The sequence below is a fragment of the Uloborus diversus genome, chromosome 6, assembly GCF_026930045.1.
Source record: "Uloborus diversus isolate 005 chromosome 6, Udiv.v.3.1, whole genome shotgun sequence".
Classification (NCBI taxonomy): domain Eukaryota; kingdom Metazoa; phylum Arthropoda; class Arachnida; order Araneae; family Uloboridae; genus Uloborus; species Uloborus diversus.
This window is the reverse complement of record NC_072736.1, coordinates 43,618,215-43,635,964: the sequence shown is the minus strand read 5'-3', so window position 1 is coordinate 43,635,964 and position 17,750 is coordinate 43,618,215. Positions and strand designations below refer to the sequence as shown.

Here is a 17,750-nt window from a genome sequence, read left to right as displayed (position 1 = left end):
AAAAGTCAGAATAGAGTCGTTGTTGAAATCGGAAAACAAAGTAAATCTGAGTTAATTATGAAGTCAGACGTGACAACTTTCATAACAACTTGGTGTTTTAAAAAAAAGTTGAGCGTGATTCTTCGCTTCAGTTCATTTCATTTCTATTCACACAATACTGACGGATGTACTTTTCAAAGTTCCGCATACAAAGAACATTTGTACATTGTCTGCATTGAAATAAACATAAAGGAAATTTTGACGTAATAGCAACTTGTACCTTTCTTTCTCTTCACAGCGGAGAGATTTAACAGGAAACGAAACTCAATAAACTTTTTCAATTTGCCGCTTTTCAGCAGGTTTGGGGGGACGAACTTTTCTGAGAGAACTGTTTCAACACAAAATCTCTACCCAACCGAGCAGAAACAAAAACGTTAACAACAAAGAAGCGTTACATAAATAACAGCATAAAAAGTCTAATTTCGTCGATTGATATAATCCAAAGATTACAGCGATGGTGAGCGATTTTAGAATCATGAAAACAGCCAGCTGACCTTCTTAAAACAGGACCTTGACTCTCTGTAGGGGTTCAACTACTACCAGCATAAATAGCGTCATCGCAATTAAACCCATCAGTTTAACAGATAGTAGACGAGAGAGTAGCCGTAGGTTTGCTTTCATCTACAACGCTTTGTTAATTAGGATCAACTATGGGATTAAAAATTGTGCCGTTTATATTGATGGTGGTTCTAGCATGTGGAGGTAAGTCATTTTGAGGAACATGCACTTTTTTTTTGCAAGATACATGTATTTCATAATAAGGAAGGCATTAGCTTTGTGGTTTTTAATCACTACTGGGGGGCGCCTCCTTAGTGAGGCATAGAATTATTCTAAAGGGGGCAAGCAACTGTTTACAAATATTTGAGGGGGAAAAAATCAAATCAATTTCGGAAAATTTGAATCATCACGGTGTCATCGCTGTGGCATTCGGGTTTAGGGGAAGGGGGGGGGGGATCGTCCCCACCCAGGCTTTGAAAAATTAATGTCTTTGCATGCAAGTAAGCACGGTTTTTAATGTTTTTCAATCAACTTTTCAATGAGTATACAGCCTTTGTCCCTCCAACTGGTAAAATGCAAAATGACGGGTCTAGGATCGAGATTGAAGAAAGTGAGCAAAAATTCCAAACAGGATTTGTTCCAATAAAAAATTTATCAACTAAAAGTGCATGAAAATTAAAATATTAATGATAAAATCGTTTTTTAATATTGCTTATGGAAATTCAGAGATATAAATATTCTTCCTATAATTATAATTTCAGATATCACAAATACCCGGGAGGATATACACTATACAGTAATCACACAGGTTGGCTTTTATTTTTTTTATAGTTTGTCACGTGAAAACCCTTATACGGGTGGAATTAAACACAATAAAATATCCGAGCTTGATTTTTAAAAAAGTCTCATTTTTGTATTGCCAACTTATAATCCAGACAACTTTCTAATCCAAAATATTACTCAGGACGGGAGTATGAAGCCGGGAATGTCTGGTCAAAATCCAAACTTTTGGTAACCTTAATAACCACTAAGTGACTGGAAATATTACTGTAAATTGTATTTTTTTGCTATGACAGTCCTGTTGCAGCAAAACTACATAAAAGGGAAATAAAACAAGATAATTTAATATGCTACACACTGTAAAAAAAACTGTAAATTTTGAAGAAGTTATCCGTATTTTTTACAGAAAAAAACTGTTCGTAATAAAACACAGGATTCCTCTGTTTTTTTGAATCTGTAACCGGTTATAAGCGTTAACTGTTACCATTGCCTCACCGCGTACTTTGTTTTTCTTCGAAATTTCGCCCGCCGGTTTGGATTTTGGTTCTCGTGCTCGAGTTTTTTGATCTTATATTTATTTAAAGCGAGTAGAGTCTTAAATCGTTTGCAACTTCCATTTCATTGCATCCTAATCAATATTTTATTATTACGTTTTTTTGTCATCTGTTACAGAGGCATATTCGGAAATTTACCTTTGTATACATGTATTTCGTAGTAGTATAGTAAATATTGAAATGTATTTATAAAAGTATAGTTTCATTTTTTAATCTTCATAAAATAATAAATCAGCTTGAAAAAATAATAAAAATACAGAAGATTTCTGTAAAATAAACGGAAGAAAACTGGCGTCCTGGCTGACAGTTTTTTTCCGTAAATTTTACAGATTTTTTTTACAGTGCATCATTTCCTCAAGCAATTTTCATCAAAACAGTATATCACCAAAACATTTAGAATAGTTTTAACGGCTTAAGTTTTTAAAACTTAGGTAAATTACGTTTAATTCTGATAAGAAACCTAAAATGAATAAAATAGTGCTAAATTATTTACACGCTAAAAGTTGAGTGCGAAACTTGAATCTAACACAATTTGATACTGGAAAGCATTTCAATGTTTAAAACATTAAAAAACCTTTTGTGGGATTCCTTTTCATTCATTAGATTTCTTTTTACAATGAAAAAAAAAAGTTTCTTGTAACGCTGAACTACGCGTCTGAAATTCGTATTGCAATTTGTGCAGTTCTAAGGTTGCTTTAGAAGTGTCATAATTCCCTCCGGAGTTTGGAAGCAGGGGCGTCCCAATGGAAGGTCACGGGAGGTCACTAAGACCTCCAGTGATTTGGTCGTGTGAAGGTTGGTCCCCTGACTTTGGTCGGGAAGGTTGGTCTTCTGGCTTTGGTCGGGAAGGTTGGTCCCGTAGATTGGTCCCTTGAAGAATGGTCGTTCATTTTCCGACAGAATGGGACACCTCGTCATTCTCCGACAGGCGTTCGCCTCAATAACGAGTTACATGGTCATTGGATTGGACGAGAATCTAACGACAATAAATTCCTTCTTTCGTGACCCCGCGGATCTAACGCCATGCGAGTTTTTGATGCAGTTACATCAAAAGTCGCGTATTTGTGTCCTCTGTGCCACGAATTTCACAAGATTTATACTAAAGAATCACAACCGCATTTGCTACCTTGACACTTGACATCCATAGAGCCCCCGCACCTGCCAATATCGCATGTGCTACCATTAATAGTGACATGTTACAACGAGTTTATTTTGAGAACCCTTCAAAATACTGGAGGGAATTGTGACATACTTGTACAAGTGAAGACATTTTCTCGTTCCTTTTATGAGAGAAAAAAAAAAACTATCAACAATAATATACGAAGGGCAAAGCCATCAATTTTTTACTAATTTCCTAGTTACAATATAGACCATTTTAATGTTTTTCAAATATTTTGTTCAATAAGTAAAAACTCACACAATATTGAAAAGAATACATGAGCAGCTCTCCCGTGGAGTACATATTGATTTAACTAACGTTTTGATTTAAACTACGGTACAACAATTTAATTATTCAAATACTTAAAATTTTTCAGATTTTGCTTCCCCATTGTTACCAGTAAAAGCCAAATTAACCAAAAAATGCTATGGAAACTCCAAAATTATTGAAGGATTCAAGAAAATACCGGTTTTAAATATAGCATCAGAGCTGAGTCAAAGAAAACACATGTTAAGCATAAAGCTATTTCATTCCAAAGATTGAATGATAATTTAAGTTTTTAATGATTTTACCAAAAGGCTCATATATTCCCTTAATGGTTTGGTCTATAATAACGTAAAGAATAAATGAAGAGAAAAGCCAAATAATAGTATGCAAATCTTTCAAAATACGTCAAAATCAAATTCGCGTAAAAAATTTAAGCACGGCCACTATGTCGATGAAAGAAAACAGTTTAATAAAATCCAAGCTCTATACTCTATATACTTTAAACTCTATACTCTAGAATAATTGGTAGTTTAGGCACATTCGATCGTACCTCAAAAATTATCAAACGATCAAGAAAATTTTTATTGCGTATTTCAAAACTAAAAACTATTCCAAATACAGGGAAAACGTTTCATTGCTTTAGTTCAAATATTTAAAAAGTTATGAGTGGTTTTAAGTCATGCTCGTTACGTGTTTTTATGCAAAAGAAAAACTTTAAATTGCCTTTTCTCGATGATAGTTTTTTCGTGTTTTCATGTCATTAGAATCCCTTAGGATTTTTTTTTTATCAAAGATACAGCTTTAAAGTAATACTTTTTGCAATTAGGGTAATATATTTAACAAAACTGTGCATTGGATAAGCATTTTATAAATTACTCAAATGTTTAGAGCATGTTATACCTTTAAAAACCAAATTATTCTTTTAAAAAATTATGATTATTTACATAATTAATTCAATTAATACAATTTTCTAATAAACACATAAGCAAATGAATGCACAGATTTTGAGCGACGATTATTGCGATTGTTTAGCAAAAAAACATTTTTTAAAATTAGTGCAGAAACAAAAAAATCTTAAGGATTCAAAAAAAATTGAAAATTTCTAAAAGTGTTTTTGAATTTTTTAAATATTTAAGCAATATTTTAAAATTTTGAAAATAAATTATTGATTACGAAACAAGTATGCATGTTATGGTTTCAAAAAAAAAATAAAATTTACTTAAATTTAAAAAAAAAAAGTTTGGAAGGTAATGTGACTCCTTAAAAGCAGTAAAATTTTTCAAGTGAACCATAGAATTTTTAATGTATTTTTTTCCTAAAACATGACAAGCTAAAAAACAGTTCGATAATAACCGTTAAAAAATCTACGCTGTTATTCAAGTTACAATGAAAACAAAACATCCAACATAAAGCGTACAATGTTTTTTTTTTTTTTTTTTCAGTTATTGCTGACGATAGACAGGTTTTGAACTGTGTGAAAGAAAAGTTTAATGCAGGAGTAAGTATATCCTTTATTCACCTTTTTTTAAAATGTGTTAATATTCTTTTATATTTTTTCTCAGTTTTCAAGTTAAGTGTCTTTAAAATGAGGACCTCCGTTACAAATCACACGCAATACGAAGAGAACAATTCATGTCCTACAGGACCAAGGTTAACCACTTGACTAGAGCCAAGAGCCTTCTGAGCAATCTCAAAAATCCCGAGGAGGCAGAAGTGCTCTGGTGTTTCAAGGATGAGATGAATTTTGTTCAGGACCAAAAGGTGAACCGCAAAAAAAGATCGTTGGCTGTGCAAATGCCTTGATAAGGTACCAGTGGTTTTGCATACCAAATTTCCAGCATCAGGGATAGTTCTTGGTGTGGTGAAAGACATGTGATGCCTCCTCTTTTTTTTTTTTTTGTCAAGGCGCCAGAGTTTACGCCATTGCTTACACAGATGTATTAGACAGAGTTGTCAAGCCCTGGATCACTACTGTAGCACGGGGGATACCGTATGCTTTTGAACAGGACTCGACACCATTCCATACAGCCAGATAACTCAAGATTGGTAATGCAAAAATTTTCACGATTTTGTCACGCCCCTATCGTTTGAACCCCCAGCTCCCCAGATCTCAATCCAACAGACTACAATGTGTGAGCCATAGTTGAGAGGGATTCCAACAGTCGTTCCCACAACACTGTTTCAGCTCTCAGAGCTGATATTTTCGAAACAATGACAGAAATTCCGAAGACTCATCTTAATGTTGCCTGCAGCAAGTTGCGACAGCGTATAGAAGCTGTCATTGCCACTGATGGTGGGTTTTTTGAATGATGTCGTCCTTTATGTATCTGACCACCTGAGAAAACTCAAATTTGTACTAAATGCTCTTTTTCCTCAATTTGTTCCCTTTTTTCTATGGACATCAATTTGTTCTTAAATACCTGCCGCACCCTGTATAGTTGGAGCGAGAATTGGAGTATCTTCAACCTTTCACAATTAGCTGCATAGGTAATATCAAATTTTATTAAAATGTAATTGAAGTTGGTTTTATACAGGCAAATTTTAACATAATATTAACTACAACGATAACATCTTGAACCTAACTCTCTGATTAAATTGTCAATTATTCTCGCTGTGTAAATGATGTGTACTTGTAGTGTTCCAGATATTGAAAATAAATTTTCTTGAAGGTGATCTTAAGAAAAATTTATGTTTTGGAAAATATTTTATTGCAATGAGCAAACATCTAGACAGGTAGTTTAAATGTGTATATGATTATTTTTTTAACTTAGATATTCTCAGATGTAGGTAGCACTTGGATTGAAGTATATTTCCTTTTATAACCATTAACAACCTTATGTAGACACGAAACAGCAGACACGATGCGTGATATGACTCTGATAAAACAGGACACCTGACATTTTTGAGGAGAAAAAAGAATTATCATATTGGCTTAAAGCGAATACCCCTCACAGTGCTAAGTAAACTAGCTTTCATTGCCCCTATCTTAACCAATGGAATTGTTTAACTTTCAGCCATCGGAGTTACAAGATATCATGGTTTTTCTTCTTTTTTTGGGGGGGGGGGGCGTTATGTTGTTCTTGGCATTTGATGTATAAAGAACATCAATTATTTACTCATGTGAGGTCTGCATTTATCTGAGCCAGTGATTCTCAACCTGTGGTCCGCGAGCAATTTTCATGTGGTCGGCGAACAGCTAGTGAAAATTAAACTATATCATTTTTATTGTTGTAATGAAATTTATTAAGGAAAACTTTTGGATCATCTCATTTCAACTAATATTATGGTTGTGAAAATATTTTTTCGATCGTATGTGTGGTCCGTTTAAAATTCGGAAAGGTACCAAGAAGACCTCAGTCGTGAAAAGGTTGAGAACCACTGATCTAAACTTTTGTTTCCTTACAGTTACAGTTGTAAGCAATCAATCCGGGGTCAACTCTTTACGCATTGTTTAAATACCTGTTCATAACGAAAAATAAAAAAGTATAACGTAATTTCCATCTTAAAAAAGATTCGATTTCCAACATTGAATTCAGAAATCAATTTAAATTTTACCAGGTAATTATAACTTTGCTTTTGCTCTCATTTTGATCCCGAGAATTTCCTATGAATTATTTCATTCCGAAGTAAATAATTTTTGAAATATGAAACAAAAACCGAAAAAAAAGCATCCAAAATCCAAGACGACGGCGTAAGGCCATATTTTGTTTGGCAATCCGGCAGAAACATATCCCTTTTATCAAATTTATGCATAAAATTGTGTTTTATTTAAAAAACAGATGAGGGTAGAAATTTCAGGTACCGTAGAAGCAAGTGACTATGGTACAGTTTTAGTACATTTCTGACTGTAATTACTCAACATTCATTCGAAAAAAAAATGAAGTTGCGTTATTATTATAGTTTAGGACCTTGGCTTTGGATTCCGACATTAAAATAATTTGAAACTTTACCCACACCCCCTCCAGAGCAGTTTTTCTTTGCACTATTCTCACCCTCTCATTGCGGGTGAGAATGGTATAGCAAATGTTTCAACGCTTCGAGATCGGTTTTGGTGGTTTGTACCATACTCTACCTTTCTTTTATTTTAACGGGGGAGTTGTAGATGTAAGTTATGCTGAAAATTGCACTTCGGAGAGTAAGGTACATCATGAAATCGAGATAAGACAAAAGCTTCATTTTCTTCATAATTTTTGAAGATGGATACCAAATCTTATCTTTTTCAGGCCACTGCCAAAACTTACCTCGCTTCAACGTTGTTGAAACTTCAAACTCGCTTGTATCTACACCCGTGATTTTTCCTGGGTACTTTTACCATTATACCCCAAAGCGCCCTCCCAAATTTCGACTAATTACGGTACCACTCTCATTCTCCAAATTGTAAAGTTTACACATTTGTAACTGTAGCAACATTACATTATTTTATTTTTGAATAAAAATTGGAGGTAATTTTTTTTTACGTTGTATGAAAGCGAAAGGTATTTAGGAAATTGTGATTCCTTCTGCACTAAAAGTCCACCAACATGAATTTCCGAGCTACCTACAAACACGTAGCACCAGTTGCTCACAACAAATTAATTCACAAACGTCTGGGGGGCCGTTTTGACAGTGATAACAGCTCTCTCATCACCAGAGAAGGTTGCCCAATAGTTCCTATTGAAACTGAGCTGGCTCAGAATGCACTACGAACGCTTATTACCTCAAAAAATTGAGGTTTGTATCATTCTCACTCTTCAAACCATTCTCACCCCGCTTTTACGGTTACTATTTGTTTTCAAAGAAATTTAATATGTTTTTCACAACTATAACCATGAGCTAGCTCTTTTACTATTTTTACTTGCTTCTTATCAATTTATATGTTTTAGCTTCCGGAACAATATGCTCAATGTCAACAATCATCTGAATTTACTGAAGTTTCTCGAGTTAAACAGGTATCCATCTTTTTCAATATTTATCAAAATGTTCAATGTTTCACAAATTACGTATTTGTTTCTCACAAAAATATTTAACTACAGTCGACTCCCGACTTACGCGAGGGATGCGTTCCGAGACCCCTCGCGTAAGTCGAAATTTCGCGTTGATGATTTTTTATAAACATACCTAACTATTTTAGACATTTGTAAACACTCTTCAACCTGTTTTAAATAATTTCTTAACCATATAGAGTACCATTTCTTACACAAAGAAGTGATTTTTTTATTTTCAAAAAGTGCTATCATTCAATATAAAATACTGTTAGGATGTACAAAATGATTCATAAACGGGGAAGAGAGACATATTAAACAAAATAGTTAATGTACGTACGGTTTATAGTAATAATAAAATGCAGCACTATAATAGTAATGTGCAGTAAATACAGTAATTATATTTATAACTTAAAAAATTAAGATGACTTACGCTGCACGATCAGATTCTTATAAGTGTTCTTTTGGCAGAAAATGCACGTCAATCAACTCGTCAGAAGAAGAGGAAGAAGAAAGAGTAATGAGTTGATCTGCTTTCTGCCAACAATTTTTTTTGAGTTGTAGGCTAGGAATTCGCGTTAAGGCTAAAATTCGTTAGACGCGAAAAATTCGCGTTGTAGCCATTTCGCGTAAGTCGAACCGTGTTGTAGCACGAGCCGACCGTACTAATTTTGTACCCCTGCAGCAGCTCTGCAGCATTTTACAAACAAATAATTAAATATATAAAAAACTAAATGAATGAGAATCCGCGAGCGGGGGAAGAGAGAGAGAGAGAAAGGGGGAGAGAGAGAGAGATAATGCGAAAAGTTTGAACGAAATTTATAATTCCTCATCATGCACAGAAATTAATGTATTTGATGATATTTAAAACCAAGTTTTTTTTTTTTTTTTTTTTTTTTTTAACAACAGAAATTTCATCAACCTATTTTATTTTACCTATTTAGTAACATTTTATGAGCTGTTCAAGGATATAAAATTTTTTTACAAGATAGATGCTTATTTTTCAGAAATTAATTCACTCTTTTTAATTAATCCTTTTTACTTCATAACCCATCACTGACGTTTTTTATTCGGCAGTCTTTAGTTGCTTAAGTTGGCAGATCTTACAGTAATTTTTTTGTTTGTTTTTTTACAGTGCTATGGAAGAACAATGGAAGCTGTTGGCGTGGTAAGTACTGCTTAGTAATAAAAACAAATGAGCAATTACTCATAACAATAATTAATGAAATCGGCATGACATAGTAGTGCGGTATTATTCTCAGGTTAAACGAGATGATGTGTGCCTCACATGATTTCCTTTTACTTTAATTTAATGTCATTTTCCCATTAATGGCAATTTTAATGTGATTCAATAGTTTACTCTCTAAATATCACCAACAGTGGCCAAATTGAAACCAGATAAAAAAAAAAAAAATCGCCAAATTTGTCGTCAAATTGGCGACCAAACTTGGCGACCAAAGAACTGGCGATATATCGCCAAGTGTCCGCCAAATTGTAACACCACTTGAGTTTACATCAAAATTAACAATGATTTCCCCAAAAAGGGGAAAAAGACCCCCTTAGAAACACCTGAGTGCAACCAAAAGGGGAAGTGCACAACCAGACCTCACTAGAAATACCAAATTTCAACTTTCTAGGACATACTGTTCTAGACGTTTGAACCTCATGTTATGCAACGGAACAGATTCTCTGAATGTTACGTTCGTCACGATGGAATGACCCTGACCCTATAAATAAAATACTTGTTGTAAAATAAATGTTCAAGACACTGGACGAAAACAATTATTTCTGAATCATTCCACAAACGAAATTTTAAAATAATAACCTTACTAATAATACGGAAAGATAAAAAATAAAAGTGAAAAGTTTGGTTCGACAAAAATAATGTTCATCATATATGGAGTCGTTTTATGCTTTTATTAAACTTAATTGACTTTTTTAAATACATACCACCATTTTTTAACAAACTTTAAAAGTATGAGTGTGTAATACAGGCACATATTTTTTGGGCCTGAACTATCTTTTCTTAGTTACGCATAAAAATGCATTTATTTTCCTTGTATAGTTTTGAAAATAAATTTATTTATTTATTTACTTTTGCTATATGCAGTCGAAAAGTTTTTTTCCCCCTTGTAATATTTATATTTTTGATTTTACTGTATTCTGTTACACTGGAAAAGATCAAAATTTTATTCAAGGATACTTGCTTATATTAATAATTTTTGAAGTTGCCTTGAATATGAAAGTTCTATAATTAAATCAAAAGCTCCATTCATTTACACATTCCGTATAATGCTCTTTGCGATAAACGTACAGAAAAAAAAACTTCAATAATGTTTTAACACATCTACTTTACACTTGATGTTTAACTTTATCCCTTATACCCTTTATTTTTTCCATTTTTATTTTCTAACCTACCAGTATAAAATCAGATAAATAAGCAATAGCGCTTTAATGGAAAATGAATTTTCGAAAGAATAAATAAATAAATTCTCCCATCTAAACTATATATATTTTCTGTTGAGTTTATATTTGCAGAAATGGAAAAAACAAAACAAAATTGTTATTTTAAATCTTTAACGGATTTGTAACTAGTTAAACTTATTTAATTTTAAAGCCAAATCCTCTTGTGAAAATATCCATGCAGTTATAAAAATGCAAATCTTCTGACACTTTTTCCAAAAAGCGTTTAATGTAATAAAAAGGATGGATTTAGAGAAGGAAAAAAAAAACATTTGTTTTTGAAAATCAATAAAAAATAATTGTGCAAACATTCACTCCTTAATGATGTTGGGGTACGCTAAGCTGCACACAGGACAAATCAAAGCCTCAATTTACTTAGGTTCAAAACCCAGCACAAGAATCTATGAAAAAAATTAAAAAATAATGTAAGAAAAACTTTTTTTTTTGTGCATGGGATTTGTAGTTCATTTTAATATATTACAAAACAAAAAGCTTAACCAATGACATACTTTTTAACTTCATTTCATTAAAATTCTATGCATTTAATTAAATATATTTCTGTCTTTTAAGTATGCAAAGGACAGTAGCAACAAGATGAAAGTAGACCGAGAAAAGTTTGGCAAGTACGCTCGTGAAAATAGCGGACCAGTTGCACACGCAATGGGACAGTGCTACAACACCACAAGAGCTGACGATGAGATGTACAAGAAGGTAGGAATTCATTTCATTTGAGATCTAAAGACAATAATATATTTTCTGTGATTGCAACATAAAAGATTGCGTGCCAAATATTGGGGATATGAATTTTCGGTTACAGAAAAAAAAAATCACGTTTTCAGAAAAATTTTCATCAAGAAAGACATTTCCAGATGAAGTAAAGTACGAGCATACGAGTACAACTTTTAATGGCATCAGTAATAAAATAATTTTTGAAAAATAAAGTCTAAAATGTACTTATATCTCGATTCCCGCATTGGGCACGCAACCCCCACGCGCTTTTACGCCAATGAGTTTAATTTTACATTCTTGTGTGTGCTGAGGATTTAAAATTTATGAGATACCTCTTAATAGCGTGTCGCACCTCTTTTTTCCCAGAGAGGTGCAGAAATTTGTCGTAATATAAATTCAACAAGTCGTAGGAATGTCTGTGTGTCATTGGAATTCCGGAATATTGAGCTATGCTGCCTCTGTATACGTCTACAATTGCAAGAGTGCTTCCAGTGCTGGATTTCAAGCATGATTTTTTTTTGGGGGGGGGGGGGGGAGGCGCAATTTCTTTAGTTCGCCAGGGTCGCTAGACCCCATAGTTACGCTACTGCTCTTACCTGTACTTGTATCTATCTGAAATCTATTTATAACATATTTAACGGTTATGTGTGTATTTTAGAATGTAAGTTGTCTTAGGTTCTAAACTTTACATATGTCTACCAAAAAGAAAAAAAAAACAATACTAGGTAGTTTCAACTATTTTTGTGCTAGATAGTTTAAAGAACGCATTTATTGGTAATTTTCTGCTCATAGTCGAAGGGAACCGGGACGTTTCATACGTTCAAAAAATCGATTTTTCAATTTTAGCTGCATAAAATAAGAGACACTTCCCTGATTCCAAAAATGTATATATTGTGTGGGTATCAAATTTCGAAAGCTAATTAATTTACTATTTAAAATGTAAACAAAAAGCCATGCCCCTTTTAAAGGGACGGTATCTAGATTGAATGTTGACAAACCACTGTTTTCTTTCATCAAATATTTCATGATTCAGTTACTTTTACTCTTTTTTTCTATTTACATAACGTAAACTTAGAAAATGCCTCGGCGCAAGCAGTTTGGGAAGTGTATCGCATGCTTACCAGCATTGTCAAGGTCAACACGTTTTCCCTTTTTACAGAAAACACATTGTTTAAAACTTTAGGTACGCCTAAATAAAATTCATATCAATGTATGATTATGAAGCTTTGTATTACAACATATACAAACATTTTGCATGTGTTAAACATATTTTTACTTTTGTTTAGGCATTATTGTATTTTTAGAAGGTTAATTTTATTGAAAAATATCGTAATTTTTCGGGATTTTATGAAATACTATATTTTAACATTTTTTGTGGTTTTTTAATTTGAAGGTAATTGAAAAATAATAGGCTCACTGTAATTTGTGAGCTTTTCCCTGTATAGTATTGAAGTTTAGAGTGATTTAATTCAGAATTGTATTTTCTAAGCGTACCTATTTGCAGTCATAAATTTTCAAACTATCGTGCAAATATATATTTTCTACTTACTATTCAAAAATATATTCTTTAAGGAAAAAAAATATTTTTACTGGTTTATGATGAGATGATTACATTCTTTCTATACACAATAGTTTTTAAGTCACACTTTATTTTAAAACGAATAAACACCTCGTGATTTGCAACTAAAAATTTGACTCTTTTCGTTGCCGAGAAGGTCCCGATTCCCTTAAAAAATTCACAAAAATATTTCTTCATGATAAAAAAAATTTTTTTTTTTTGGTTCAATGTGCGAATTTCGACTGCTAAGTGGTGCATAAAGCTTTCATCGGTCCGTGGTGTTATTTTGCATCATACTATTTCACCCCATCCGGGACCCTTTTCCACCCTGACCGATTTGAAAAGTTATTAAAAATTAATGTTTTCGTTGAGAAGAAAAAATGCATTTTTGGGCTCCATTTGCGAACTTTGACCGTCTTGCGAAGCATAAAGATGTTATCTGACTAACTTGAAATTTCACATGTAATTGCTTAGTGCTAGTGGACAACTTTTCTCACTCTGGCCGATTTGAAATTCTAAAAATATTTTTTTTTTGATCCACCCTAACATATAGTGAAACGTCGATTTTAAGTTTCTTAAGGGACTGAGTTAAAAAAAAAGGCGTGAAATACAGGTAAAACGTAAAATACGGGAAATACATAGCAGATAATACATATACATAGATGATGGATCCCGAAGAAAAAACGTTAAATGTGTGGGGGAAAAAAACCAATTCGGAGTGAGGGGTGGGGGCTTTAAATCGGGATTTCATTGTAGTTAATTTCAAGAAATAGCGAAATACCTTTGTGAAGAACAGTAAAAGAAAACATTGTAAAATGCCAAAGCTGCGGTTCTCTGTCAAAAATTGGCAGACACGTATTGAGTGTCTTCAATGAACTCCGTTTTCAATACAGAAAAGTGAGTTTTTGAATGTAAAGTTATTCGATTAAAGTTCGCTTTTATCATTTTTTTTTAAGTTTTGCATTTTAAGTTTTTTTTTTTCAATTAAAATACATACATTATGTTTTATTAACTTCTAAATGTCGATTTGAGAATTTTTTCGCTAATAAACAATTTTTGTTCATGATGTTTTATAAAGAAAAAATATTTGTATTTATCTTTTGCACGTAATCACGTAAGATTAACTTTTTGATTTTTTGATTTGAAATATATATATATATATATATATATATATATATATATATATATATATATATATATATATGCTATAACTTCAGTATGAAGCAGCATGTTATAGCATTTACGGTTTATTATTTATTTATTTTATTGTGATTTAGTGATTGCTTCATTATGCTTTTGAAATGAAAATGAATCATTATCTGTAGCTTATTATGACGTACTTTCTTTTTATAGCCTGCAAGAGTTAACCAGTGTGTCTTCCTCAAAGTGAAACAGGTAAGAACAATAGAAATAAATATATCACCTCAAATGAGAACATGTAATCTCTTATACTGAAGCACGAAAGAGAAAAAATACGTATAAACAGAAGATGCCGTGCTATCAATTAACAGCGCTTACTTACCAAACATTCCCTCCTTTCCTTCTTAAATCAGTGCCAAATTGATTTAAAAAAATTAGCAAACACCTTCTAGTTAAGAGGTGCCCAACCTCCAGCCTTTAAAGCTGATTTCCCATTGTGTGTTTTGTTCAATATTACTAATCGAAAAGCACGATCAGCGACAATGTCACAAATTTGGAGCCAAATATTCAAAAATTAGTTTCTCAAAAACATGCATTTAATAAAATAAGCATCAAGTGATGATAACACTGGTTTGTATTTTTTTTTTTTTCCATTTCCATATTTCTCCATGATATTTAGAAAAGAATGAAACAGTTTGATATTTTACTCGTGTTTTGGCCCGTGGAAATGCTGTAGCCCTTCGAGCAGAAAAACGTTGAGCACCACTGTTCCAGCTAATTCGTGAGTTCATTAGAATGAATCGTGAATTCATTAGAAAGCAAACTGGTCTTTCTCTTATACTGATGGTAGAATTCTTAGAAAATAGGACTAATGATATAGAAATGTTAACAATAAGGACAGGGTTGCAATTAAAATCAATCCACAGCGTCTATAAATAATCAAACTATTTCAGTTTACTATTAGGTATAACTTCAATACAAGAACTCAACTAAAGAGTTGCAGTTTGGCTCTGATAAGATGACTTCTGACTCGCGTAGAGTTAAACGAATCATTTGTTAAAATGCGGATGAGGAAAGCCGGTTTGATTCACCCCCAATGTAAGAATTACAGTCGAGTCCCGACTTACACGAGGGATGCGTTCCAAGACATCTCGCGTAAGTCGGAATTTCGCGTTGTGGAACAAGGTATGTTTAGTAATTTTTTATAAGCATACCCAATTGTTTCAGACGTTTGTAAAAACCCTTCATATTGTTTCAAACCATTTATTAACTATATATTACAGTATCTTTTACAAAGAACCGACTTTTCCTGTAATTCAGAAAAAGCGTTATTATTTGACACAAAATTCTGTAATTTAGCACAAAATTAATGATTAATGGGGGAGAGAAACTTAAAATAAAGCAGTATAGTACTAACAGTAAGTACACTACAGCGTTATTATAGCACTTAACAGTATAGATATAGTAAATATATTTGTAATTTAAAAAATGAAGTAGGTTTATGCAGCGCGATCAGAATGTTATCAGAATGTATTTTATCAACGTTCATATGTAAAATTAAAAAAAAAGTTAAGAATCGGAGCGGTTATTTGTATAAACTAAAGCAAAGCGTTGTTTAGACTAATACAGTGGGTGAATTTCCGCTTTCAGTGATGTCAAAGGGATGAAAGTCCATTCACAAAACCAATATTTAGTGTCAACGAAGCCCATTCTAACTCTCCGCCGCTCTTTTCCGAAAAACTTCATGTTGCAGGCGAGTAATTTGTGTCCGCATTAAAAAATTCATTACTCGTGAAAAACTCGCGTTATAGCCATTTCGCGTAAGTCGGATCGCGTTGTAGTGGGATCCGACTGTACTCCTCTTTCAATCCAAACATAACTTTTCCTCCTTATGTATCATACGTATAAACAAAAACTTAGTGAATCGACCAAATTTTCAGGGGGTTCGTGCACATAAAAAGGTTTTAGTAGCATTTTTTAAAAATTCATATACATGAATGAGGAGTAAATAACCAAGTAAAATTTCCCCTATTTATCGTAAATCCATTTGAGCTACAGAATGCTTCAAAGCTACAGAACTACAACCCCAGTTGAGGCAGAATTGCACGCATATACCGAGAAACTCAGAGCACTCAGAAACTGCACTTTCGCTCGTGTTTTGGGTTAATCAATCATGAGCTGCAGCATTTGATGCATCTCAGCAACGGGCTGCAGACAAAGAAACTCTTAATATAAAAGCAGAATATATGGCAGCACAGTGGCAGATAAAAATATTTTAGCACAGCAGCGAGAAATCTGCAAACATGATACGGCTCCACATGAAAAAAGTGAAGATAAAAACTACGCTCACTTAACGAATCTACGCACCATTTGTCGGTAATAAAACTCGTTACCAATACAAACAGCAAGGGAAACCAGAAACAGGCTTGACATAACCCTAAGTCTTGCGAAATAGGGACTATTCTAATGCTTCGCTGACTGACTTTGGCGATCTACAAAAGGTCTAGAAAATATGGGGAACCAAACTTTGATACTAAGAAAAAAATTATGTATTTTCTTTATAATTTACAGATATAAAATCTGTAAGTCAAGCATTCCAGAATGAATACCCGTTTCTTACTTTTTCAGACGTGCCAGAGAAGCAGATAGAAGAGTTCGAAGAATCTAATTTGTATTTTTAAATTTTCGAATGTAATGTCAAATGTTTAATATGTTTGAAATGTTGTTTACTTTTTTTTAAATTCAGAATAAATGTTTTTCAATTTGAATTCTTCGGTTTATTTATTTTTCTGCAAATTATTCTTATGCTCTAACGAAGCGTTACTGAGTACCCAGACTATTTAACTAGTTAGATATATTAGAATTGTGAAAAAAAGTAAAGTGAAAGCGAAATTTATTTTTTAACTTAAATTTGTGTGGTAAGATTATCGTTTAACACAGCGTTTCTCAACCTTTTTACACCCGTGGATCGGAAAAACATTTTGTAAAAAATTCGTGGACTGGTTGTTATTTTCTTTTATTATACTTTATTTTAAAAAAAAACAGGAAGGTTTCTTCCCCTTTTTACAGGAAAAACATAAACAAATGCACAGTAAAAACAATTCAGAAACGTTCCAGGAAAAGATTGGGCAGCTAATGTGCCCAATTTCTGCCTGTAACATCTCCATAAGCATTTGAAAGCATGGCTATTGCCCAAGGCAGCAGAGAGCCAAGGCGGGCCCCTTGTCAGTCATGTCACCGGGCTTCTCCCCCCCCCCAAAAAAAAATAATTTAAAAAAAGAAAAGGGGAACAGGAAGATAAAAAAGGGGGAAAAGAAAAGAAAAGAAAAGGGGGAAAATAAGAAAAAAAGGGGGGAAAAGAAAAGGGAAAAAAAGGGGGGAATCAAAATTACTTACCAGAAAACAGTTAACTATTTTACTGTCTGTACTTCACGAGAAAAGCTCCCGTCGTCAAATCTGAACCCGTATACTGCCATAGAAAAGGACTTCGTTCATTTTCTGCAAGGGTTAGCAGGAAGGCTTTTTGGTGCCGTTTCGCCACTTATCTTCTCACCTTTGTGCAGTCGTACGCGTTTTTCCAACATTAAGCTTCCTTTGGAAAA

General features: G+C 33.1%; 1 protein-coding gene across 1 annotated transcript; it reads left to right on the top strand.

Annotated features, from left to right (window-relative positions):
* Positions 1-593: 593 nt before the first annotated feature.
* LOC129224170 (uncharacterized) lies at positions 594-16,916 on the top strand. Its single transcript, XM_054858586.1, has 7 exons — positions 594-741; positions 4,740-4,795; positions 8,160-8,225; positions 9,394-9,426; positions 11,292-11,432; positions 14,362-14,403; positions 16,777-16,916. The coding sequence occupies exons 1-7, from the start codon at positions 690-692 to the stop codon at positions 16,795-16,797; spliced, it is 411 nt and encodes a 136-aa protein (XP_054714561.1). The 5' UTR covers positions 594-689; the 3' UTR covers positions 16,798-16,916.
* Positions 16,917-17,750: the final 834 nt, after the last annotated feature.

Coding starts and splice junctions, on each gene's coding strand:
- LOC129224170 (XM_054858586.1), top strand. CDS start 690: ATGGGATTAAAAATTGTGCCGTTTATATTGATGGTGGTTCTAGCATGT. Junction 742..4,739: donor GGTGGTTCTAGCATGTGGAG/GTAAGTCATTTT, acceptor TTTTTTTTTCAG/TTATTGCTGACGATAGACAG. Junction 4,796..8,159: donor AAGAAAAGTTTAATGCAGGA/GTAAGTATATCC, acceptor TATATGTTTTAG/CTTCCGGAACAATATGCTCA.